The sequence below is a fragment of the Cololabis saira genome, chromosome 4, assembly GCF_033807715.1.
Source record: "Cololabis saira isolate AMF1-May2022 chromosome 4, fColSai1.1, whole genome shotgun sequence".
NCBI lineage: Eukaryota > Metazoa > Chordata > Actinopteri > Beloniformes > Belonidae > Cololabis > Cololabis saira.
Window position 1 is genome coordinate 23499397 of NC_084590.1, and position 27442 is coordinate 23526838.

General features: G+C 38.9%; 1 protein-coding gene across 1 annotated transcript; it reads right to left on the reverse strand.

Annotated features, from left to right (window-relative positions):
• Positions 1-4233: 4233 nt before the first annotated feature.
• On the reverse strand, positions 4234-27347 carry cul3b (cullin 3b). The gene is made up of 16 exons (XM_061719201.1): positions 27093-27347; positions 21268-21465; positions 15442-15555; positions 15101-15261; positions 14589-14703; positions 14204-14432; positions 12659-12804; positions 11286-11462; positions 10679-10849; positions 10254-10361; positions 9435-9559; positions 8634-8730; positions 8174-8308; positions 6917-7103; positions 5852-5997; positions 4234-5527 (listed from the first exon to the last, which is right to left on the reverse strand). The coding sequence occupies exons 1-16, from the start codon at positions 27153-27155 to the stop codon at positions 5396-5398; spliced, it is 2304 nt and encodes a 767-aa protein (XP_061575185.1). The 5' UTR covers positions 27156-27347; the 3' UTR covers positions 4234-5395.
• Between the last annotated feature and the right edge of the window lie 95 nt (positions 27348-27442).

Sequence of the window (27442 nt, forward strand, 5' to 3'; positions counted from 1 at the left end):
AATCTAACTTTATACATTATTTGCATTATTTTATAATAAACCAAATCATAAAATTTCATAATATGGGATTTTATAAATAATGGATTTGTATGTTCATAATATCCTACCCTATTACTGTAATAATACGTATGGCTCGTTTTTGTAATAGCACTATAGCATTTACTGTTGTCTTATACGTCGAGCCCCAAACTCCCACACAATATGATATATAAGGTAATATTAATGAACAATAAATTAAATGTAGTGCTTTATGATTTAATATATTTCTAGACTTATACAGGATTGCTATTGAATTTGAAATCTTTCCTTTTATGTATCTAATATGTTGTTTCCATGTTAATTTACAATCAATAACAACCCCTAAGAATTTTATATCAAATACTCTTTCAATTTCAGAATCACATATTTTTAATGTAATATCCCCATAAATTTCTTTTCGGTTTCCAAAAACCATAAATTTAGTTTTTTTAATGTTAAGTGATAACTTATTAACGTCAAACCAAGTTTTAAGAATGTTTAATTCCCTTTCAATTGAGGACAGAAGTTCCTTTACATTTTTCCCAGAACAGTACATATTTGTATCATCTGCAAAAATAATAAATTTTAACAATTCAGTAACATTACAAATATCATTTATATAAAGTAAAAAAAGTTTTGGACCAATTACAGATCCCTGGGGTACGCCACAGGTGACCTCCCTGAATTGTGACATAGTGTTATTGATTTGTACCTTAGTATGAGGAAGAAGAGTAAGGGATGATGGTTCTGGTTCTGTCTAAATCGTTTCTGATTTTGTTTCTGATTTTGTTCTGGGTGGTTCTGTTCAGGGTGGTTCTGTTTTTTTGGGGGCTGTTCTGGGTCTATCTGGAGTGGTTCTGGTTGTCATCCCTCACTGAATATTGAGCTCTCAAAGCCACATTTTTTTTCAAGGAAGTCTAAAAGCTTCCTTGAAAAAAAAGGTGTCATAAAATTTAAAGTGTAATATTTCAAAAAACTACAGAACACTTTAAAAAGCTGAATCAACTGGTAAGAGTTTAAACTCCTGTGTGTAGTTTTAAGTATATAATAATAAATAATAAAGAGAAACAGGATCACAAATGTTTGAATGCTGCAAAGCATTAAAATAAAAATATGTATTTATTAATATTTTTTATCCATATTAAAAAATGTATACTATAAAAAATCATATGAAAGTGCATAAAATTATCCAAGGTATTCACAGTAGTACAAAACAATTATCTAGAAACTAGTAAATACAAAATTGAGGGGGTTTAATTCCTCTATATAAACACACTTTATTTACACAAATAGGATTTTCTGTGCATTATTTTCACATGTCAGGTTTTAAAGGGTTAATTCGAATAAAAAAACAATGGCACAATGAAATGTAGGTTATATTGTGTTGTTTTAAGCTTTTAAGGCCTACTGTTAGGGCTGTAGGATCAAATCATTGACTGGTTCTGCACAGTGCAGGCCATCTAGTAACACGCAGTAGTTCTACATTTGGATATATAGATCATGACATAAGAAATGACTAATTACAACCCCTGTTTTTTAAAGACGATATATATATATTTTTTACCTTGTGTTCACTTCATTGAACATTTGTGTACAAGTGCAATCTAAACTCACATTTACATTCTTCAACAGCTTTCGTTATGTATGTTCACAAGTTCCATCATTAAAAAAAAAAATCTAAATGCTTTAATCATGTTTATTTTTTATTTTGCAGTAAAACAAAATACAGTCTATACAGCATGTACATTGTGGAAAGTAAGTATAAGACCCTATAGGGTAGATTGTGCTAAACATAAGGATAACAAATTTACTATTGAAAACATAAATTTAATGAGATATATGAAGTAAAATCAAAGTAGCTCAAAACTAGCCAAGAACCCGAAGGTTCTCCCAGGGTTACAGTTTCACTTTCTTATCACTTAAACCTAGTATAACTAGATTCATTGTGTTTTTAAACAAAAATATAGTATTAAAGACATTGTGGTGTGGAATCTTGGTGGATGCCTTCAGGGCTGATCAGATTAGTGTACTGTATGTGGGGAGTTAGGAGTCCAAACACATCTGAGTCTTTTTGTATCGTGTTTTTCACAAAAATAATTTAAACACAAATTGTTGAGGGGTCTGCTTTTGACCTGCCACTGAAGGGGAGTGACATTGCCATTGCATGCAATTAGTTTTTAGGTTGGTGGCAAATGCCAAATTAACGGCAGGATGCAGGCTTTCCCAGAGCGTTATTTTTCAACAAGACGAGCAGTGTTTTCTCACTCTGAGAGCAGTGGATGCTATGGATGATACATTTCTGTTGAAAACCATTGAAAGTTCATCTAAATGGGGCAGCGGTGGCTCAGGCTTGAACCCCTCCCCCCCAGTCATCTGTCATTGTGTCCTTGGGCAAGAAACGTCCCCCTCGTTGCCTCTGGTGAGGGCATCCTGTATGCTCTGGTGGTGGTCAGTCCGCCCCAGGGCAGCTGTGGCTACACATGTAGTTTACCACCACCAAGTATGAATGATTAGTTGGAAGTCTGCTCTTCTCCTCAAATACATTTATTACATTAAAAAGTATATGTGAGCTCCAACTATCAATCACAGCACCTACACTGCCAGCTAATATATTTATACAACAGAGAAGGGAGGAAATTTTCAAGGATTAAGATTTCCCCATTATATTTAAATGGGCTTTGGGTTAGAGTCAGGTTAAATGCTTCATAGCATTCAACCAATAACCAATAAATAATGCAATTAGTTGTTCAGAGCTGTATCAGTAAATAATATGTAAGAGTTCATAAAATATAGTTTTTCTATGATTTTATTACACAATAAAACATATGATTTAGAATAAAAAAATGGATCTGGGAGCAAAACTAAAATACAGTCATCAAATGCAAATTTTGGAGTGTTAATAGCTGTGTGATGTCACTGTGCAGGATAGTATAGCTTGCAAACATCCAATCATTAAGAAAGAAAAGTAATGAGCAGGTATGTATCAATCAAGAATGTTTGAGTATTGACCCCACTTCAGACTGGCCTGTCCACAAGATTCCTTTGAATGTGTCAAAACACGGTCAAAAATCCACTCTTCTGCCAAAACACGTTTAAATGCTCATTACAATCACATCCACTAATATTAAGACCTTAAGCTGTGTTTGTCAAATCTTTTGATAGTAAAGAAATAACTCCATACTTTTTGACTTCAAATGAAAATGTACTTACATTTCACTCCAGTAGCCTTTAATTACATTTTTATTTTCCATAGATTTATGTACGTCACAAACATTTTACCAACTGGCCTGTATTACATAATGCCATTTGGTATTAGCTGTTCATAATAGCCACAGGCCTATTAATCACTCAAACTGCATTGGTCTGAGTCAACATGAAGCTTTGTTAGTTTCTTAGATGACTTTTAACAACCATATTAGTTTTAGGACATTTTGAAACGGTCAAAAAAGAGCAATACTGTTGCGATACAGAAAAAAACAAGACAACTTTTGTTATCCATTGTAGTGCAAGAGATCCTTAGATGACAAACAAAATAGTGCCAGTTTTTCCTACAAACAATGAAGGAAAAGTCACCATTGAGTGCTGTGGACAGTTGTGGTCTTGATGGATCTAGGCCTTGGTGGTGGTTAACAAAAGACGCATAGGTAGATGTAGACATTTATAGTTGGATCTGCTGGTTGAAGCTTGGTTAAACGACCCCTATGGAGGTCAAGCGGAAATGGATCAGGCTAAGAGCAAACTTGATGTGGATGCTTCCAGCGTGGTTGGAGTTTCTTACCTGTCAGGTACTTTCCTCTTCATGAAACTTGGAAGTAGGGAAAGTTGTGTCAGAAACCTTTACTCTGCTTCTACTCTATTGCATGTTTCGTCTATCACTACGGAAGCAACATTTTCTCAAAGTTGTGCTTAATATTTAGCAGACTGTGGTAAAATGATGTTGATTTAACTTTCTAAACTTTGACTTGTGATGATTGCTGTTGTGCCAGAGGGAATGTGTGTTTGACATTTGTCAGCGTGACACAAAATGAACAGGCAAAAACAAAACCCTGTATATTCTCTACAATGTCCAGTTACTTTAAAAGAGATCTGAGCATTTTCTTTGTATTTTATAATTAAGAAAGAAGGGAATACATTTAAAAAACAAACTCAAAAACACAAAGTCAACAATTGTCTTTTCTGCCAAAATTCCTCTTGTGAACAGAATTCAACTGCAGCTTCCCAGTTAAATTAAACTTTAATTATGGTTATCAGGCAAGTATTCCTCATGCTTGCCAAAAAATGCTTAAAAGATGAAAAAAGAAAAAAAAGAAAAAAAATATCTTTATCTCTTTTTTACTCTACATTTAATATGATGAAAACAAGGCCCTGTACAATCCAACTTTGCAGTGAGTACAATTATTATTTTACAATTTGTACACATAAAAGCATGTTACTAGGCTGGCTCCACCTGTTTAAAATGCAGTCGAGATGCGGGGGGAATAAAAAATAAAAATTCCTTAGAATCCTGCATTACAGGGAACCTTCTATTCAAAAAGCGGGGATCACCTCTTGACTGATCAGACAGCAGGCCTTAAGTGAAAAAGTGTGTGAAACCAAAAATGTATGGAGTTTTAAGTGTCTTACTCCCCTGATTGACACATTGGATATAAGCATGCTGTGAACAAACAGCCTTTGATCTCTAGCCACTAGCACAGACCTGGCCGCACTACTAAGAACAGCATTTATTATATTTCAGCAATGTGAGGTGAATTGTATTCATATCAGCTATTAGAACGACCCCCCCAAAACAGACAGACTTGCAGACCCCCCCCCCCCAAAAAGAAAATCAAAATCAAAGTGTGTCTTACTGCTGTCTGTACCAGGTCTGTACCAGCTTACACTTCGTCCTCTTTAAGTCTTAAAATCCTCTGTGAGGAAAGGGTCAAGGCTGTCAACCTGTACAACTATTGTTTTGCCACAAAAACACAAACATAACACATGGACATCAACATTTAAAACAGGGGAGTGAGTTCAAATGTCTTCTTGGTCTCCATGTAGCCACATGTTTACTATACATGTGTTCTTGACAGTGTGTAGTTAATTGGCAAACAGGCTCAACCTAGTTCCCTCCAAAGGCCACAGGAAACTTTTATACAAAACTAGATCTCCCTCCTCTTTTCATTTCTCTCAGCAGAACAAATCAAATATTGCTAGAGAACGTCACCATTTCTTGCATGTTTTCTTTCCTTACACGTTTTTATGGAAGAAAAGTTAAGCTTCCCAGTGTTTCCCAGAATCAATGATGAAAGCACTTCCAAGTTCAAACACATAGCAGTCCACAAAAAACAAGGCCCTCAGTTTATCTCAACTGGATGGTAGCTTTCAGTGAATTCACGTGTTATGCTACATAAGTGTACACTTTGCGGTCCTCTGGTGTTCTTGCCAAATATTCCCTCTCAATAAGTCCTTCAATGCGCTTCTTGATGACTACTGGACTAGGAAGGAATCGTGCTCGCAACTGCTGTGTGACCTGTGGAGACACGAAACGCTAATCAGCACACGACATGACACATCTCTGCTTTCTGTCATCACCACATCACAAACATATTTATGTTTACTAAACAGAAACAGAAATATGTGCTGGTAGTTTTCATGGTTAAACTTGAGTCTTTCATGCCAAATTCAGAAGCACAAGCAGTGGATCTTTCCAGGAACCAGATGGCACCAGGAGGATCATGGAAGGCAACAAAATGTATCGAATGTTAAAACACTGGAGTCAAACATAACTATAATCTTTGCCACTGAGTGAACAGTCACTTGATCTGTCATTCTAGCAACCGTGGCAGCTACTGACCTCTGCGACTAGAACATTGTGCTGCATCTTCTTTCTAGACTTCATGATGCGAACGATGGCAGCTTCAATCTCATGCTTTCTGTCATCATCCACTTTCTGCCGTGTCTCCTTCCTCTCCGGATCTGACTCCCCCTGTTTAGCAGCCACTGGAAGAGGAACAAGGGAAAATAACTGTAGGAGACAACAAGCCTGATAATTTAATTTGTTAAATACAATACAAAAAAAGTGTTTACCAAACGTACCGCTCTAAAATGACACCCCTATGTCTGCGTTTCTTTCAGGACATTCACACTGGATAAGTGAAGTTTCTGATTTATGTAATTAACTGAACCCCTGAAGTGATTTAGGGGCTTTGGATTTTATTACAACTACATTTTATTTTACACTTTATTTTAAACTTAAAATATTAAAAGTTAAAAGTGTCTGATCAGACACACTGTAGTTAAATTTCACCGATCACATGTCACTTTTTGACAAATGAATACAATCTGAAAAAGTATAGACCCATGTGCTTAAGTTTCCATGGTAACAGTAAACTTAATAGTACCTGTAACCAGAGCCTTCACTGAAGCCTAAAGGTTTTGAGCTTGATGCAGCCACTCATATCAGCATGTCATTGTTGCTTTTCTGCTGATCTGGACTTCTTGTTTTAAAGGTCTTTGATGCTCACTGGTGATTCATTTTTTCATTTTGTCAACCAAAAATGCTACATCATAATGCAATATGTGGTGGAATTTAAGCTAAAGTCTTAATATAATGTCACACTATGTACCACAACTGCCACAGTTAAGCTGGGAAAGAGGCCGAGAAGGCCATGAAAGCACTTTTTTTTTAGAAAGATTCTCACACGTAACTAAATTACTGACATGTGCATTCGCACAGGATTCAAATTATCTCATGAGTTGCGTTTGCGGTGGAATTTTTACCTTACAAAACAGACATGACAGATTCACTCTGGATTAAAATAACATCTCCATAATTGTTACAAAGTAAATTCAAATAAAGCTCAATGTTTTAACCTTAAACTTAATCAAAAATCACATTTAAACGTAATGATTTTGTTACCCGTCTGAATTTTGACACGGTGCAGTTTGGAGGTAAACTGGTCATTGACTGTAAACGCGTGGCCACTTTCAATCTCCTTAGACTTGGGTTCCTTAGTGAGAACTCTCTGCGTGGGCTTCCCACAGGCCAGAGACTGTAGCGCTCGCACCAGCTCCCTCTCTGGGATATCCGTCTCCTGCTGGATCTCCTACATGGTAAAGAGGAAGCGTCGGATCACCAAGTTACAACAGAAACAATAATCAGAAATAGATAAATTAACAAGCTGTTCTTTCAAAGTCTTTTTTCTTTTTTTTTTTTTTAAACTGGGAAGCATAATATACCAAACATTTTACCAATGTTTTCCTGATGTATCTTTAAGTAGGATGTTGTTAATTAACTAAAAAACAAAACAGAAAATCATCAATAAATATATCCCAAAATAAATCACAGAACTGAACTGACTAATGAGCTGTTCTTGCTGGTAAAAAGGAAATGTGGTCAAAACTAGATGACGTGAGAATACCAGTACTACTGGGGGGAGGTATGTGTGATTAAGGGGCGTTCTTAGATTGGATCCCACTAATCGCTGGATGATGAATGCATGTTTAACGCACGTTGGGTAATATAAAGGAGTGTTATTTGTCACGTCGTGCCTGACGGGGAGTTGAGGGGAGGCAAGTCGGGAGGCGTTACCCGTGTAACATAATGTAACCTGTGTGGGTGTGTAAAATGACGTTTTATCCCCACATCAGCAAGATTTGTACGCCGTCAGACAGGTGTAATTTTCAAAACAAGGATGGATGAACATCACAATGACGGTGTTTTGGCTGGATTTTGCTTCTTGTTCCCATTTTTATTTTTGTCCACTTGTCCATCCTTTGTGGTTCCTAACATATGCCGGTTTATGAGGCTGAGCAACTCACGAAGCTCCTTGTCTCCAAAGTTACTCATCTTGCAAATATAAGCCCTACCTGTGACCTCGTGCTGCTGCTCTTACTCTCACCAGCTCTTTCCCTAGTTTATAAAATAATAATAAACAAAAAAATAAAAACCTGCCCTGGTGGGTTGTACTCAGGTTGGGTGATCAACAAACCCCTCCCAAGACCCGCCACCCCACGTCGGTTCTGTTTACATTAGACCTGACCAAGATTACCCTCGGAGGAGAGTTATTCGCTCGACACGCCGGCCCGCGTTGGTCAATGTAAAAGGGACAGGCGACACGTATCCGCCTATGTACAAGGGGCTATAGTAGTTAGCGTAGGTGAATAAGTTATGTACCTCAAAAGTGGACTTCTCCCTGTTGTTGAACAGCATGAGGATGGTCATCTGAAAGGTGGACACCTGCAGGATGTGTTTTCTTGTGTTGGAGCCTGTTACCTGGGCTCCGCCAACCCCGACCTCTGACCCATCCTCCTGTTGACATGACGAAAGTTCATCATCTGAAACAATTAGTCTGAACTCCCTTCAAAAGACAGATTTGGCATTAAAAGACGAGAAAAATTGGGTTAAATGTTGGTATTATTGATATGAAACAAAAGATTAATTCTCCTTGAATAAAAATTGAATGAAAATCTAGCAGTACTTATTATATTATCAATGAGTACAAAATTCCCCCGCCCCACTAATGCAGCTTCAGTTCCTGTGACATTACATATTTGGTGAAAAAACATTTATACCACAAAACAGTCTGTTTTACACAGTAGCTCACAGAATGTTGAAATATGCTAAAATTCACTACCTTTTTGATGGCACCATAGAAGGTGGCATTTAAATCTGCAGAACCCATATGGTGCTGCAGGGTGAGCTGTCTCCCACTGTGCTTACCAAGGTAAAACCTGCAAGCAGAGAGGAGTCATGCCAGGTTAATCTCCAAGAATAGTCGATGCATCACAAGCAATATGAGTGACATGTAAGCACTTTCTGCAAAATGATAAATATCTCCCTGTGAAATCTTGCTGCAACTTATAAAAAAATGTGCTTTGAAGAATACATACAAAGCTTTATCTAAAGAGGAGACCAGGTTCCATTGTTCCCTTTACATCACAAAGTATGTTTACATTATTACCTGTTTTGCTTATATTTTTTAAGGCTATATTCAAATATTTTTCACCAGCTATTACAGTGCTAGACCTGGTGCAATACTGCATTGATCACTTGGCATGATTGGTGTTTTAATGTTCATTGACGTGTTAAAGGCCACACAAAAATCGACTAACAAAAAACAAATGATCAAGTTAGAGATAGCTATCATATTCAGAGAGCTAAAATGCATTTTAACAATGGCACTTGGTGGTGGTAACACATCAGTTACTATGTTATGGTTGTTGGACAGTAAATACAGCGCTGAAAATATTCTGAATGTAACAAACTATGGAACTGGTCCGAGTCTGTCTAGTTGAAGGATGCCGAAAAATGGGAATTGTAAGACAAATCTTATGTTCATAAGCTGGGTTGTGCACTTCCCCCTAAAAAAAGAGTAACTATTACAATTATATAATTATTATCATTTTCAGGATATAGGACTTTACAATGGACAAACCTTCTAAAGACTTCAAATGCATGTCGTGGTGAGGGGGGGATATTGCACTTGGGTGTAGCTGATTGCGTTGGCCAGTATCCTGTGGTCAGGACTCTCACCGTAAGATCGACCCCTCCGAGTGACACCTAAAGTGAGGAGAAAAAAAACAAAACAAAATCAAAACTCTGCAATCAGGTTTTAAAATGCATGCAATCTAAGAAGTCATGAAATTGACAAAATCAATAACTGTAGAACAATTATACCAACTAGATGGCATAATTAAAACTACCAAAACAAACAAGCACAGATTACAAGTGTTAAATCCTTGAACAACGTAAGATTACAGAGATTTATATCTTGTACTTACTTCATACAAGTGTCACTTGCAACAACTAGATTGACAACAGATACTAGTGACATAAAAAAAAAAGAAAAAAATACTGGAAGCCAGACACTAGCACCATGTTTAATGAAGATATGGATCATTAAGTGAAGAACTAATTCCACGCAGTCAATCAACACCACAAATTCTGCTAATCAGCCGTTTACTGACTGCAAGATAGCAAATGGTTCCATTAAACCAGTGTTTCTCAATCCTGGTCCTCGTGGCCCCTGTCCTGCATGTTTTAGATGTTTCCCTGCACCAACACACCTGATTTTCATTAATAGTCCTCATTAGCTTGTCACCAAGGTCTGCACAACTCTGTTGATGACACAGGTACTTTTATCACGGTGTGCTGAAGCAGAGTAGCATCTAAAACATGCAGGACAGGGGCCCACGAGGACCAGGATTGAGAAACACTGCATTAAACTGTCTTGGGGGATGTGGTGCCTCCTCACCCCAGTGGTCTGTAGATGTTGCCTAAATTCATCCATGGTGGTGTTAGAGATGCTCATGTCCCGGAACATGCCCTCCAGTTTAGAGGTGAACTGACAGCCACACTCAGTCTGGGGGCGACAGAGAACAAAAGATTGCATATAATAATGACTTTTTTTCTTTTCTTCTATAGATCAACATATAGTGTGTCCCCATAAAACAACACAGTGTGGCACAAATACACCTTTCAGCTACACTTGTGGTATAATTGTGTGATTGTCCTTGATCCTAAACCCAGTTTGTAATGTGCCCATATTTTGAATACATCCTTAACACTACCCATCAACGAGACTGGACAACAACTGAACCACAAAAAATTAATTAAAAGAAAATGTAACTGTATGAAAAATAAAGTTTTTGTAACAAAACACAGAAAAATGTTGCTCACCTTTAACTTTGAGATCATGTTCTTTTCAGAGTCATCAGAGACACTCTTGTTGGTGAGCAACCTTCGAGCCAGGTGCTGCTTGTAGTACCTTTCAAATACATCCTTCTCCTGCATGAAGCGGAAGAGCACCATGGCTTTGTCCAGTATGGACTCCACCTCCTGCTCTGTAAGCTGGATAAAATACACCCAAACAGGTTACATGGTGTTACATCACATCATCGATCATAAACCAATACCAGTATTTGCTCAGATACATGACTGACTACACTGAATCACACATGCAAAAAATTAGAACATTTAAATGTTTTGGGTAGCACGTTCCAGTTGCCATATTTTTGAGTGCAGTTCTATTACAAAAAAAAAACTGAAGAAGACTTGAGCTTCTCCTGCTTTCTTTGAGACATCAAATTGGATCTTTGTATTCACAAATGAAGATGTAAAAAATTTGGCAGAATTTCAGAACTCACAAAATTTTATTTTTTTGACCTGATTTCCCATAAAACCATAGCGACACGTGCCAAAGTGAGACAATACATTTTTAATGAGCAGGCCAGTAATAGCTGTAGTCTGTTCTAAAATCAGAGCGCAGATCCATTAGAGGGCTCACCCCTTTTACTCCCTTCTTCAATTTGTCATCAATGAAGAGTGAGAGGTATTCAGGCGATCGTGAGTTGAGGTTAAGGAAGTATTCAAAATCGCCAGCAATAGTTTGTTTGAAGAGCCGATCATTGTTGAAAGACTCCTGGAGAAAACGGTCAAAACGGGACTTAAGGTCAAGCAAACCCTGCAAGGAGAAGGAAGGCAGACATGAATAAGAGGGTATACAGACACAGTTGGCATTGGCAGCAGTTAAACGGTTCAACAATAGTAACTAAAGAGGAAAAGAGTTTAAATTAATTTAATGTTACTTTATTAACCCCAGAGTAAAAGTAAATGGTTACGGTGTAAATGAAATAAAAATCCATTAAAACTAAATAGGAACATATAATTGGAAAAACAGATCATACAGCATCTCCCCTTTGGTTCAGATAATTTATGCTAATGATCATTGTGGTTGGCAGGAATGGACCCTCTGTACAGGCCTTGATTGCAGTGGACCCTAAGAGGTCTCTGACTGAAGGTGCTGTCATTTATCAGTATACTGTGAGGAAGATGTGCAGTTTTATCCATCATCCTGAAAAGCATTCTACTTTCTACAATCAGGTCAAGAGGCTCTAGAGCAGTCCTACTCTTCTGGCTTTGATGCTGCTTTCCTAAAACATGACTCCAAAGCTGCACTCGCCACCACAGATTTATACAAGATATCCAACACAATGCTGCAAACACTGAAGAACCTAAGATTCCTCAAGCAGCACAGGTCTCATCTTCAATCCAGTTTGTCATAGTAGACATTCAGTATTTTTTGTCTCCACCACTTTCACCTATTTTCCCAGGATGGAAATTGTGTACTGTACAGCTTATTCCTGGCTCTCCTAAAACCTATGTTCAAGATACGATGACTGCTCCCACATCATATAACAGAGTGGTTTCCTGTACTCAGCCTCTTGTTCTTTTCAACATAAAAAAGAGGCTGTAAAGAAGAGCTTATCTGATCAGAAAACCAGTAGGTTGCTCTCTGACAGACAATAAGAATGGAACTCACATTCTACACAGGAATTTCAGGAACTACTAAATAAAGTGCAACGCCAACGTGATTGAGGGAAGGGACCATCACAGTTTGTCCCTACTACAATATGGGTCAGAGTGTGAGTTAACCTCTGCTTGGAGGTTTTGTAAGTGAAACATGGTCAAAGCTCATCATGCGGATGTGTGCTGAGCGAGTGGAAGGGTGGTTATCGTTTTTCTTCTGAATCACCTTCGGTATAGTCTAAACATAGTCTGAACAGTGTTGTTGAAGCAAGTAAAAATGTATATAATGTTTATGCTGATTTACAAGAAGGGAGGGGGAAAAAAAAAAGTTTCTTTATCTCATCATCATACCTGGATATAGTCCACTGGATTTTTGCCTTCTCCCTCCTCTGACACGAGGGCCTTGCCTTGCTCCCGCAGGTATGCGCTCATACACTCACACATGGTCTTCAGCCCATTAGGAACCCGACTGAACAGCTTGTACATGCATGCCAAATCTGTGGATGCATAAACACAAATATTGATATACCCACTTTGGAAGGATGTTTAATTAGCAGGGGTTTTTAATAGGAAAAAATAACTGTAGAACCAAACTAACATATTATTATTATTATTATTATTATTCAATAGATACAAATTCCAGCTTTTTTTTTTTTAAAGCATATCACAAAAAATAAATATTGCTGCAAGTAATGGCATCCCCCCCCCGAATTATCTCAATTGTACTGGAAATGACTTACAATTGTCAGAGAGAATTGAGAGTAAACTGAAGGCTCGACAGCCTCAGGTTCTCTTAAACTGAACAAGAGTTGCCCAATTCCAGTCCTTCAGGACCGCTGCCCTGTGTGTTTTAGATGTTTCCCTGCTTCAACACACCTGAGTAGTGTTGTCCCGATCGATCGGCCGCCCGATCGATCGGGCCCAATCACGGCATTTTCAAAACATCGGTATCGGCCAAAAAAGTATCGGGACATACCTAGTTATTAATGTTTTTAATATATATTAAATCGTTTTATATATCGTTGAATTTAACGTCACTTCCGGCCGGTGTCACTTCCAGTCGGCGGGCGGCCGGAAGTGACGAAGTAAGCGAAACTAACAAGGTTTACATGTTTGAATTGTGAAATTTTATATATGTTCCTGTTGCATTAAGCTGCTGCTATTCATTTCATGTCATTCAGAATGTTGAAATAGATTAAGCCAAAAAGTATTTTAATTTTCTTGTGTTTGTGAGTTTGACTGGATGTCATTCAACTACCTCGTTTGAAGTTACATTTATTTATTTTTGTTATTGCACTATTCTGCACTTTTTGTTTTAGTTTACAATTTCATGTTTTTACATTTTGTGGCACCACTGCTGATAAGCTTTGTTGAAATATATGTCCATGTTGTTCTCCAATGGACAATAAAAGAAATTTGGGATAATTTAGTTTTAGTCCTCTTTTTTTTTTTAATTCATTGCCAAAATGTATCTGATCGGGAAAAAGTATCGGAAATGTATCGGGAGCCAAAAAGTGTTATCGGATCGGGAAAAATCGGGATCGGCAGATACTCAAACTCAAGTGACCGGGATCGGATCGGGAGCTAAAAAATCCTGATCGGGACAACCCTACACCTGAGTCAAATTAATTTCTCATTAACAGACTTGTACAAACTTAAAAGACAATCTCACGGTGATCCCAACTAAGCCACTTCATAATTCCTTACATATTGGCCTTTGTGATATGAAAAAGGAGGGCTTATTTTATTGGTCCATTAAAAGCTAGACTGACAGCTAGATGATTTTTTTTTTTAAAACGTTGGAGATTCCCACTTTACTGCTTAGTGTTTGGATTTACCTGTAAAAAGAGAGTTTCATATTGTTCATAAATGAGTAACTACTTGATAAGTGCTTACCGTCTGTCTTGCCATTCTTGAGCATGTGAACCAGGCCCGAGTTCTCCATCTCTACAATGGTCTTCATGTGTTTGGAAATGAGTTCACGTTCCACCACCTTGACAATGGGCTCCTCCGTGGATTTATCCAAGCAGTGCATTACCCGCTCGATCTCTTCATTAATTCTGGCTTCTACCTTTTTTATGTATACACTGGCACTGTTTTCTGCAAGGAACTTTTGGCTCTCCATCTAAGTGAAAACAATATACATCACTTGTGTTAGTAATAAACTTTATCTTATTTAAACATCTCCTCCAAGAGGAGGAGATGTAGCCAAGGTAACAACTGATATTAATGAATCCAAATAAATAATGAACAATCATGGGAATCATGTTTTCTCCCAAACCTGGAAAAATTCTGCAGACATTTCTAAGAATGGAGCTTCAAAGTCTTCTTCATAAACAGATCTCCCTTCAAGGCCGAGGATCATTAACATTTGGCAGGCATTTCTAATGGCCCCCCTGGAGGACAGGTAAAACAGACCAAATGTTGAAAGAATACTGAGAAATGTGAAAGAAATTTCAAAGCAAGCAAGAAAAACAAACAAGTAAATAAATAAAACCATTGTGGATGGTCATTTCACTTACTGAAGATGCCAATTAACATTGCATGACTCATTAATTGTTGAAAACCCAGCAAGATTGCAAAATGAGGCTCAGAAAAATAAATATTTCAAAATGTCAAAGTTTGAAGCTTTTCCTCATAGACATAAATGTAGCATAAGCAGACGTATCTCTTATTCCTGATAGAATCATCTGTCCATATCTGGTGACAGTTTTTTCATTCTTTATTTAGCAACATAAAAACTAAAGAATAATTTATCAGATAGTCATATGACGATTGATAATTCTTCATTACCTGTCCACCACTTCTCCCTTCCTCTCTCTTGCAATCATATCCAGCAGGGTCTGCCGGAGGTGGTCTCTGATGCAGCCATAGCGGACCACTTGGTCCCTAAAGATGATGAGACCCAGGTTGTAGACATTCTCTACATTGTTCTGCTGTACATACACTCGGTCCTGTGGAACAAAAAGTTAAGGGAATTTAATGTCCTGGATAATGTTTGCATTTCACTCATCACTTTTGATGTTTGAGCGCTTTAATACAGAACTGGATTCCACCTCAATGCGCTCCTCAAGTCCTACGATGTTATGTAGTGCACTGGTTAGTCTATTGTAGTAAAAATTGAATTTACTCACCATATACATCAGAATGTCTCTGATCATCACCATCGCTGTCTGATGGTCATTCCAGGCCTGATTTAGAGTTTGGAGAAAGTTGTTGTTTAAGGAGTTTAGGACATCTTCTCGTACCTTTAGGAAAGTCAGAGACAAATGTGGATGTTTTGGATGTTGTCATAGCAAAATCTGTAGTGTCAGATCACGGGAAGAAACAAACAAAAACAAAACCTGTAAAATTAAGCACCTCACAGATGATGTTTGCAGTTTTGTGTCAATGCTTTCTTCTATTGTAACTCTTCTTAGCTGTTTCAGTTTCTCATGTAGTCAGGTATAACAAACATTTAATAGTCATACTGCAGTGTGACTCAGCACTCTGAAGCAAGTGCCTCTGTAGAGTAAGATGCTTAAAAACACACTGACCCCCACCCCCCTGCTTCAGAGCAGAGATGATAAATTATTACCTCTGCTCCTCATGCTCGGTTCAACAATCGTAAATACATTAACTTTACACATTGCGTTCAGATGTTTGAGGGGAACGTATAAATCTAACTCACTGTCCACACTCACAGCTTAGAAATGTCAGGATTACAAATCTGTTCTGACACTTATAATGTTGCTGTTCTGCTATATGGACTTTTTGAAAAATATGAAGAGCAACGTGGTAATCATCACTAGAAATCGGCTAAATAAAGCCCCAGGTGAACAAAAAGTGACATATTATACTGCGTTATTTATTTGACAAATCTTAGCCACAATGCAGAAGCAGTGTGGCTACATCTACATTAATCCATTTTTGTTTTAAAAATGAAAGCAATCTGTGTTTACATTAGTGTTTGAGTTCCTTTTTGGAAAAGATCCATTGACATCACACCACCATAAACTCGTGCCACACTGCCAGTCATTCTCAGTGTGTCTATGCACACAAGTAAAAACAGGCTGAAATACTTCTCTCTTATCAAAGGCTTTCAATCTTGTCTTGTTTCAGTAGAGTTAGAAAAACATTGCACAAGTATGACTCCTTTGGAAATGTTAGAAAAGCCTCTTTTAAGCCCACATAAAAATGTTGAAAATTTATGTTCACAAGGGCTCCGGAGTTGGTAGTCGTAAATCAAGCTCTGTCAACCTGTAAAATATAGCTGACACAGAAGTTGAAATTGGTGCACGTGTAGGTGTAATATACAAATAGAAATCAGACCGTCCCTGCAAAAAGCTGAATGGTTTTGTTGCCTTCAATTGTTCTGCAGGTCCTGAAAGTCTCCTCTCTTTAATATGAACATGGCAGCAAAGATTAGATTTCCAAAGTTGCATCTGAACAAATCATAGGAGAAACTACTGGAACAATGACCTTTGGATAAACAAGCCCAGAATGGAAATAGCTGGTCACAATGTTTGGTAAAAACCCAGCAAAGCATATTAGTGTAAACACAGCACAGTGGTAGAAGGGTCAAAATTTGGGCTTGTTTTGTAGCCACACAATATGGGAACATTGCAGCCTTTGAGCTGACCATGAACTCCTCTGTAGACCAAAGTATTCTCCAGAGTCAAATGAGTGCCCATCTCTCCGACAGCCAAATCTTTGTCTTAACAAGGTCACGCAACAGGTTAGTGATCCCAAGTAACACCAGTAATTCCACAACAGAATGGCCATACAAGAAAAAGAATTAAGGTGTTGTAACGCTCCAAAGTCCAGACTTCAACTCAGTTTCAATTGTTCGGCAGGACCTTAAGGGAGATGTCCATATATAAATAACCACAAATCTCAATCAACTGAAGCCATGTTGTGAAAAACATGGGCAAACAGTCATCTGCAATGATGGGAAAGACTAATAAAATCACACAGAAAAAATAAAATCACACAGAAAACATTTACTTGTCGTTTTTTGCTGCTAAAGTTGGTTCTATAAACTATTCAGCACAGGGTGGACTTTTCATGCACTGCCTCTAACATTCACTTAGTCTTTGTTAAATAACAACATATTTTTGTTGTTCATCCGTTTAAAACAGTGAAAAATAAATCATTTTAAAATCGGGCTTTGAAACACAAAAACAGAACTGAAACGGAGCATATTTTCTTTTTTCATGCTGATCTAAACACGATTAATAAAAGTAAGGTCAAACAAAAAAGTTCATAACATTATAATGAAAAAGATGTAATGCATTATTTCCAAACCGGGCGTCTTTGAAATTGCAAAGGTCAACAAAACCTGACCCAAAGATGCAAAATTACAGTGTTTTTGAAGGAAAACATACTTGTTGTTAGGAAAGACAATTTTGATATCTCTGTCTTTCATTCCTTAAGGGTCACATTGTTTAAATAATTTTCACATCTCATTAGTCTTCAGTTATATCTTAATAGTAACTGTTAGAGCCATTATAATCCATGAATCCGGAAGTGGTGACTGGTGGATGAAAACACACATTGTATAAGGTTTTCTGAAAACTGAGATGAAAAAGACTAATTGTTTTCATAACTTTTCATAACTAAAGAGGTGAGTACATGAGCTTGTATGCTTCATCCAAGCCATCATTGCTGTCCACTCTTCAAAGCAATGCCTGGATTAATATTAGAAAGGAAAAACATACTTAGTGTGACATATTTCTTTATTGATATATTACTTGTTCACATTCTTTGACTGCTAATTCAGGTCATCTGCCAAGTTGATAATGTGCATTTAATTAAGCCATTAAACCATCTGGCTGGTATTCAACAGCACCCTGATGAATGGGTATCTGTGGACTGTAAGCTGCACAGAGAAACTCACAACATTTTATGTAAATAATTTATTTCTTATGTTTTATAGCATGTAATTAACAAGTACTTACTAAAGACATCTCTAATATATTTATTAATTGTCATTGTTGGATGATAAACACAGGATTAGTCCCAATCCCAAACCACCTAAGTGTCTCCTGTCTACATCTGTTTGTATAGTCATCTCTGTAGTCCACCAGCTAGCGTTGTATCGGTCATATGTATATAAAAACTCTTAGTTCTCCAGCTAACAGATAATTAATACAAATATATTTGTCTTTTGTACATTAAATTGATAATATATATATATATATATATATATATATATATATATATATATATATATATATGTGCTTCTTTTCTCTCTGTTCTTCATTCTCTCTTTCCTAGCTCCCTTTTCCTCCTCTGCCCGGCTGGCTTTCGGCAGGCCGGTCCCCCCTTAAGAGCCAGGTCCGGCTCAAGGTTTTATCCCTCTTAAAAAGGGGAGTTTTTCTTGCTACTGTTTGGGTTAGGGTTTTTCTCCCATTGTTTATGTAATAATTGCTCAGGGGTCATGTTCTGGGTTCTTTGGAAAGTGCCTAGAGACAACTTGTATTGTAATAGACGCTATATCAATAAAATTGAATTAAATTGAAATCAATTGCCCTCATTTTTCCTTCTACAGACCTTTCAGACTAATACAATTCACTGAAATCTGGCATTTTCACCATGTGGTTGTCTTAAGACAAATCATGTACATCTCATTTAAGAGAGAGAGGGAGACAGAAAAAAATATAATTCACTTGTACACGTATAAATAATCAAACATTAATAAAAACACTAGTGCAGCCCAATCACACACAACCCTGCCTCTGTTGAAGGAGCCTAACTCAAAAACATGTTTGCGTCTTAGACATGAAACGCATAATCACTACCAAAACAGCACAGTAATAAGAAACGGTGGAATTGTACTCAGTAACTTTAAAATGTAACAGACTCAACTGCACAAAGCTCCTACTGCTGAATAAAAACAAGTCACTTTTCTCACGTAAAGTTAACATAGAATTTAAATAGGTTCGGTTTTGCACTATTCTTCATGTGTCTTTGTGAGCACATTAGTGCAGAACTACACTGTGAGCAGTATAGAGAACAAAGAAAACCTGCGACCAAAAACATCCTTGTTGTGTTTACTTTCTGAGAATAAGGCCCAAATATCTCAGAAATTACTCTCCAAAACTTGATAAAACTCCCAATAATGTCCATTGTCGATTTCCCTAGATCCCTCTCGCTATGCAAAACTGCTGGTGGTTGCTCTGTGTACATTCACCATAAAGTCTAGTGTATCATACGGTATGTCATAGGAAAACTTGTTTTCTACCTTCAGAAACCGTTTAAATATTTGATTTGAACCAAGCACTTAGGTACAACGATACTGAGAAGCTAACGTTACAAATATGCGGCCATAGACTGTAAATACCTGTGTGACACTATGGTGAATCTGGATTGTTGCTGTCTGTGATCATACTTCAGAGGTCCTGTACCGTAAAGACTTATATACGCATGCAAAGCTCTATTTCTCTGCTTTCCAGTGTTCTTTTCCTTTTCGCTGTTCCCTTCAGGGGTCACCACAGCGAATCGTTCACCTCCATCTAACCATATCCTCTGCATCCTCTTTTCTCACAACTAACCTTGTCCTCTTTCACTTCTGGTAGGTTTTGAATTTTATCTTAAACAGCTTAGGAGTTATGGTCATGAGAAGTACTCTGCCACAACAGGATGGTCTTAAAGGGGTTTTAATGCAACCTGCGTGTGTGCATTACCCATCCTTTATTTTTTGTAGTCTTATGAGCATCAATGTACTGGCAGACGGTACAGGTGCAACAGAACTAGAACAGACTCAAAAACAGTTTCTTTCCCAAAGCCATCGCCTTCCTAAACACACATCTGACCACCATCACACGGAAATCTTTTGTGCATTCTTTCTTTTCCCTACATATTTATATTTACTTATCTTACTCTGCACTTTATATAAGGACCAGCACCTGTGATGAAGAACCTGTAATTTTGTTTTATATGACAATGACAATAAAGAATCTTGAATCTTGTTTGTTAATCACACAAATTAAATAAAATCACATTTTTGACTGAAGAAATTATTTTCAATGTTTTCTTGTTAGTTGGCATATGCCTCTAAACAATCTAAGGCTAATTTTAAATCCTAATAGCTAAATAAACTGTTTATGTTATTGTACAATTCATAATTCCATGAATCATTTCAATAATCGATGGATTAATGGATTATAAAAATAGTTATTAGTTGCAGCCCTACATAGAGACATTAACTTTATTTATTTAGAATATTAGTTGTTTTGCATGAAGACCTCGTCCTCGCCTCTAGTGTCACTACTAGGGATGTCCCGATCAGGTTTTTTTGCCCCCGAGTCCGAGTCCTTTGATTTTGAGGACTTGCCGATACCGAGTCCCGATCCGATACTTTTATAAAACAATACAAAATGAAGAAGAGAAAATAAAATTATGCAGGATGACCCATTTACTTTGTCCGGTAAAATATGCCGAAGTCCGGTATTTTATAATCTCTCCGGTCAAAATGTCCGGTGAAAATACTCACTGGCGCCGTGGGTTGATTTATGGTTCCGCGTCGCACCGACGCAGGGTGTGACGCGCAAGGTGCGCGTCGCCGCGAACCCTACGCTGAGGACTCTGCGTCGGTGCGACGCGGAACCATAAATCAACGCACACGTGGATGTCCGCGCCAGTGAGTATTTTCACCGGACATTTTGACCGGAGAGATTATAAAATACCGGACTTCGGCATATTTTACCGGACAAAGTCCGGCAATTACCGGACAACGGAAACCCTGATATATATATATATCCGATTCCTGATCGGCTCATAACGTCCGAGTCCGGATCGAGTCTGCAATCACGTGATCGGCCCCGATTTCCGATCACGTGATCGGATCGGGACAACTCTAGTCACTACATTTAAATGTATGTACTGGTCTGAATTACATGGCTGAGAGAGAAATCAAATAATTTGAGCTACAGCTTTCCTCAGCAGTTGTGTCAGCCTGCGAGCTGTGTTAGTCTTACTTTGTTGATAAGGTGTTCAGTGACGACTTCCCGCAGGCCCGTGTACAGCTTCTCTCCATGCTTGTGAAGCACCATTGTGTAGGCATTCCTGTAAAGTTCCTCGAAACTCAGGCCGCTGTTGTTTTTCCGTTGAATTTCCTGGATGGCATTCTTCAGAAGATCCCAGATGTTATTGACATACTTCTCATCCATCGTCATCTGCAAAAGGCAGTAAGTAATAAGATGACCATAACGTAAATATGTGGTAAAATTAAGACAGAGAATTCTGTTCCTAAATAAAAACAATGTATAAAAACAACTTCTGAATATTTTCCCCCTCCAGCTTCTTCATGTAAAGCCAATGTGTGAGTATTTCTTAATAGTGGCTTCCTAATCTTTGATCACTTTGTTATTGAGATGGAGCAACTTAAATTTTGCAGTGTCGTCCCCCAAGTGACTGGGGCAATGTAAACATTAGTCTTTTCTTCATTTTAAATCAGTTTTAAAACTGATTTAAGCATTATTATTTCAACTCTGTGCTGGAAAACAATGTTACTCACAATACACAACTGTAAATGTATTTCAAAAGGCCACCCATGATCACTGGGCGTGCATGCATGACTAAAAACTGACTAAAAACTATGCTGGGAATACGCTTTGTTGCAGATTATTCTTACATTGTGTTGCACATATAGTTACCTATAGTATAATTAAATGCAGACTTTGTTGTCATTAGTATCAAATGCTGTACAGCTAAAGTCAGCAGGGCTTGTTGTTCTGTATCTACATTGTTTACGCTGTTATTAAGCCCCTCCTGTGCATTATCTTCCGGTTATGGCCATATGATAAAGGTTTGGTGAATCAGAGAAGGACACATGGTGACCCACAAGAGCAAATCAGAGCAGCGACTTCACTGTTTCTAACAGAGCTTAAATCAAAATTGCAATTTCAACTGATGCAATTACTAAATAACAAAACGTCAAAATCATGTATGCAGCTCAAAACTGAATATTTTGGAGTGTATTGCGTTTTCCCGAGACAATACAATAAGTTTTCCAAACATCTATGAAAGCACCATAAACAACAGTACAATTTTAACTGGGAGGCAAAAAAAAGAAAGAAAGAAAAAAACAGGAGCAGCAATGGTCCTGCCAAAATACTAATATTTGAGAGCTATTTTTACAAGTACCGTATGCCCACTATATAGAGAATAATGCTTGACTGTCAAAAATGATCTTAAACATTGAAATGCAATTGCAATATTTGTCAAAAATATTATACTAAGTTATTTTTTCCCCCAAAATGTTGTGCTCTAGTTTCCAGATCCTTTTGTTTTTGTTCATCTACATTAATTAGATTGCAAAAGTTGTGTTTTGAAACCAAAATGGGCTCTGCCCCATCTGTTTTTCAGGCCTGAATTCACTGGTGCTAGGTGCAATAGCAATCAAAGTTTCATATTTTAAAATGAAAATGCACTAGTGTGAGCGTAGCCTATTTTGCAGTCTTTGCAAACATCTTTAAGACCCTTACAGCCATCAACAAGTTCACAGGTCTCTGTTTACACACCTGTTGAGTTATTATACTAGAATGCGCTAGGAAGGGGATTTTTATCCAGATCTGAAATTCTAAGGTGATCTTACTTCTACTGTTTGGAACAGTTAACAAAATCTCCCCAAAATATAATGAGACAGGAGAAAAAGAAAGCTTCACCTGGAAGAAAAAATTAGCATAACAGATGCCTTGTGTCAAAAAAAAAAAAAAAAAAAGGCTAATCGTGAGTGCTTAGGATCTTTGTTACCATGTCAACCCAATGTGATTCTAAACAGGAGGTGTTTCAGACAAGCTCATACAAAAATGAGGAATAAGCTTCAGTCCAATATTATCACTTTGGAGCAGCACTGCATTTGTGCAGCGCTTAGCAAAGTGGAATCACAGATAGAGGATTCCAGTTTAACCTGTTGGTCAGCTGAGAATATCCTCCTCTGATATCAGCTGAGATAGACTCCAGACCTGCTGAGACTCGCTGAGGACTGATACAGTTTATAACTAACGGGTGCATGAACAACCAGCACAATATACACCTCTAGAAAGGTTTCAGAGCAAAAGCTTAAAAATCAAGCAAAAGCCACAGTAAGACTTAAGGACATGTTGTGGGTTAAGACACCCCTTCCAGGTTCTCGGGAAACCCCATGCTAGTATGTCTGAGCAGCATGGCGTGTCCTAACCAGCAGTTCTAGACATTCAGGGCAAACTTAACTCAATCAATTATCAATAAGTTATTTGTGAATGTACCTACGCTGTAAATGTTACGGGGTTCAGTTATGTATTCCTTGGCATCTCTCCCTCTCTCTTAAATGCTACTTGTAATCCATTTAGCACAATAAAATACAGCAAATAAAGTTTTAATGTTCAGTTGCTGTGATTTTTGACTGAAGTGGGCAAGAGAAAGACAAGGGGAAAAAACCTGTCAGGACAAGACCCTATGATCTTTCTTTCAGAATAATCTGCCTAGTAGCAAAATGTGCAATTAAAGGAGGTACTAAATGTGTGTCCTCAAAAAAGTGACCCTGCCATTGTTATCATTAAATTAAGTGCAAATTCCTAAGGAGCAGTAAATTATGCATACTTGAGCATGGTTTATTTTGCTGTATGTGGCAATGATATATAAATGTTATGAAATTGAAAGTTTTACATTTATTGCAGGTTTATTTATTTCTGTACTCAAATGACTTTTTCCAACAGTTTGTTTTCAAAATAAGTGACGCAAAACTGATGACTTTAACCTTATGATCCACTATCTGTCCCTCGTCTACCACAGCCTGTCCCCCCACCCCACTCTACGTTACATTAACGTAAAGACCCCACTTCTGACCTTATGCGTCACATTAACGCACATCCCAGGTCACCTTTGTACAGACTCATTACTCCAGCACTTTAAAAACCAACATGGTTACATTTTTTCTTTTAATATTATTTGTTCTTTTGTATTGCACCAATCACCACAACAAATTCCTTGTGTGTGTTAAACCACTTGGCAATAAATCTCCTTCTGATTGTGATATTGAGGCTGCAAAAATCCCCAACAAAACAAACAAAAAAAACGGTTTAATTCAAAACAGAGTTTTTTGTGCAATATCATATGAATAACTTTATGAACTAGCCTATAACCAGAGCTATACACATAATAGTCCAGGGGCCAGAGCCCAAAATTTCACTGGTCAGTACCACTCAAGGTGACAAAACTTGCTTATAATTTTTTTTAATATCCATGTCTGTAGATGATATGTTGGTATGATAACCCTCCCTGAGTGGTAGCTGGATCATAGTTATCAGCTCATGAAGTCACACAGCCCCTTCAGAAAATCACATTTTAGATGCTGGTGCATATCCTGGTTTAGACTCATGTACAGGATATCTGTCAATGTTTCACCATATTGTCTTTGGTATCATTTTAAAGGGGACCTTTTAAGCATTCATTCAAGCTAAGATGTGATACATTTCCTGAATCCTTATGGTCCTGTGAGTATTCCAATTTTTGTATTTTGTGTCTCTGTTGTTCCTAGATGACACAGGGCTAAAAGAGAGTATATCATTTAGGCAAAAATTGTGTAAAAATGTGTGTTTATAGTTTAAAGAGCTGCAGTGGCCTCTATGTTGGTCAGAAAGATGCACATCTTAGCTTGAATGAATGCTTAAAATGATACCAAAGACAATGTTGTGAAACATTGACAGATGTCCTGTACATGAGTCTAAACCAGGATATGCACCAGCATCTAAAATGTAATTTTCTGAACTTCATGAGCAGATAACTATGATACAGCTGCCACTCAGGAAGGGTTGTCATACCAAAATATCATCTACAGACATGGATAGTTTCAAAAATGATAAGCAAGTTTTGTCACCTTGAGTGGTACTGACATCTGGTCTGGCCCATGGACTACAAGTAGTTCTTTACTGTTTACTGTTGTAAGTGGACGTGTCTGTGTCCAAAAACATCTTGTCCAAGAGCATGAAAGACAAGCCTGAACACAGGCTAGTCAGGATGCTACAGTAGTCTCAACTCTGTCCAGCCTGGGCCACACTCAGCAGACCCACGTGTGGACGTCCTCCCTGGACCCACACGGCACAGACAAGAGGCCAATGTCAAGACTACAGGAGGTGACCAGAGACGGGTACCGGCACCAGAGGCGGGTACCGGCACCAGAGGCGGGTACCGGCACCAGAGGCGGGTACCGGCACCAGAGGCGGGTACCGGCACCAGAGGCGGGTACCGGGACCAGAGGCGGGTACCGGGACCAGAGACGGGTACCGGCACCAGAGACGGGTACCGGCACCAGAGACGGGTACCGGCACCAGAGACGGGTACCGGCACCAGAGGCGGGTACCGGCACCAGAGGCGGGTACCGGGACCAGAGACGGGTACCGGCACCAGAGACGGGTACCGGCACCAGAGGCGGGTACCGGCACCAGAGGCGGGTACCGGCACCAGAGGCGGGTACCGGTACCAGAGGCGGGTACCGGGAGCAGAGGCGGGTACCGGGAGCAGAGGCGGGTACCGGGACCAGAGACGGGTACCGGCACCAGAGACGGGTACCGGCACCAGAGGCGGGTACCGGCACCAGAGGCGGGTACCGGCACCAGAGGCGGGGTACCGGCACCAGAGGCGGGTACCGGTACCAGAGGCGGGTACCAGGACCAGAGGCGGGTACCGGGAGCAGAGACAGGTACCAGACCAGACAGGTATCAGACATATCAACATGCCTCTGTCCTTCACAGGATACGGTAAGTAAAATGGATCACTGCAAAAAATCAAAATCTTAACAAGAATATTTGTCTTATTTCTAGTTAGAATGTCTAATTTTAGTAAAAAAGTCTCATTACACTTAAAACAAGACTCATCACTGGAAAAAACAACAATTTTCACCTGTTTCAAGTAGATTTTCACTTGAAATAAGTAGACAAATCTGCCAGTGGAACAAGATTTCTTTGCTTGTAATAAGAAGATAAATCTTGTCCCACTGGCAGATTGTCCTACTTATTTCAAGTGAAACTTTACTTGAAACAGGTGAAAATTGTCAAATAAGTTATTTTTTTGGTGTTATTTTTCCGGTGATGACTCTAAATGTTGAAATAGCAGTAAAACCACATTCATTGATGAAATGACATAAGGGATGGAACGGGGGGATGGCAGTTTTACTGGGGGGATGATTTGGACTGTTTTTATTTCAGGGGGGATGCCATCCCTCCTCATCACCCCTCAACTCGAGCACTGGGTGCCAGCCCAGAGACAGGTACAGGTACCAGGACCAGAGACAGGTACCAGGACCAGAGACAGGTACCAGCCCAGTACCACCTGGACACCAGCCCTCAGCTGTAACCAGGCTAGCCTTCCATGCAGCACCAGCTCACTCCACACACGAGGAGCTCAGGCGGCTCGCAGGCAAAGCCAGTGTCAGTCGGAGGGAATAAAAATGCAGAATCATAATTCCAGCAATCAATAACAATCAGCTTCAGATCGCAACTTGAGCAAAACCAGAAGTATGTTAGCAGTTGTTAGCATCAGTCTGCTGCTAAAGAAAACGCTGTTTATGGTTCCTACAAACAATTTGAGTTTTGACAGCATTTTGGTGCAGTTTAGTTAGAAACACATCCCGCATAAATATATGAAACACAAAGTTAAAACAGCGAGTGTCAAAAGCAGCTGGGGCTAAGGCTGATTTATGGTTCCGCGTTACACCGACGCAGACCCTACGGCGTTCACTTGGCTGCAACGGGCGAGCCATGGGGACCGCGGCGCCGCGGTCGGCCCCGCCGGCGGACGGAGCCCCGGCGCGGGGAGCACTCACAGGAAACGCCCGTATCCTCATCTTAGTGTCCTTCTTGGTGCCGCCTTTGCTGAGATTGGACATGGTTGCCTCGTCCCTTGGCTCTGTATTCACATGAACGTGGTCTCCGGGGAGGGACGGGGGGTGGCTAGTGGTTTAAGGAGCAGCCGACGAGCTTTCCCTCGACCTCGCAGCTCGGCGTCCCGCACCACAAGTTTATTGTTGACAGCCAAACGCCCGATGGTTGTTCACACAGCAATGGCGGACTGCCTCCAGTTCTCACTGCGCACAGCTCACGCACCACAGTTCTCGCGAGAGTCGATAGTCGTGCTCCATGGACTTTGGCAACTTTTACGTTCCCCTGTTTCCCA

What these genes read in the sequence shown, in the direction of transcription:
- cul3b (XM_061719201.1), bottom strand. Translation starts at nt 27,155, where the DNA reads ATGTCCAATCTCAGCAAAGGCGGCACCAAGAAGGACACTAAGATGAGG. An exon ending in TCTATGGTGCCATCAAAAAG is followed by an intron (nt 8,309 to 8,633) that starts GTAGTGAATTTT and finishes TCATGTCAACAG; the next exon opens with GAGGATGGGTCAGAGGTCGG. An exon ending in GGGAGAAGTCCACTTTTGAG is followed by an intron (nt 7,104 to 8,173) that starts GTACATAACTTA and finishes TTTACCATGTAG; the next exon opens with GAGATCCAGCAGGAGACGGA.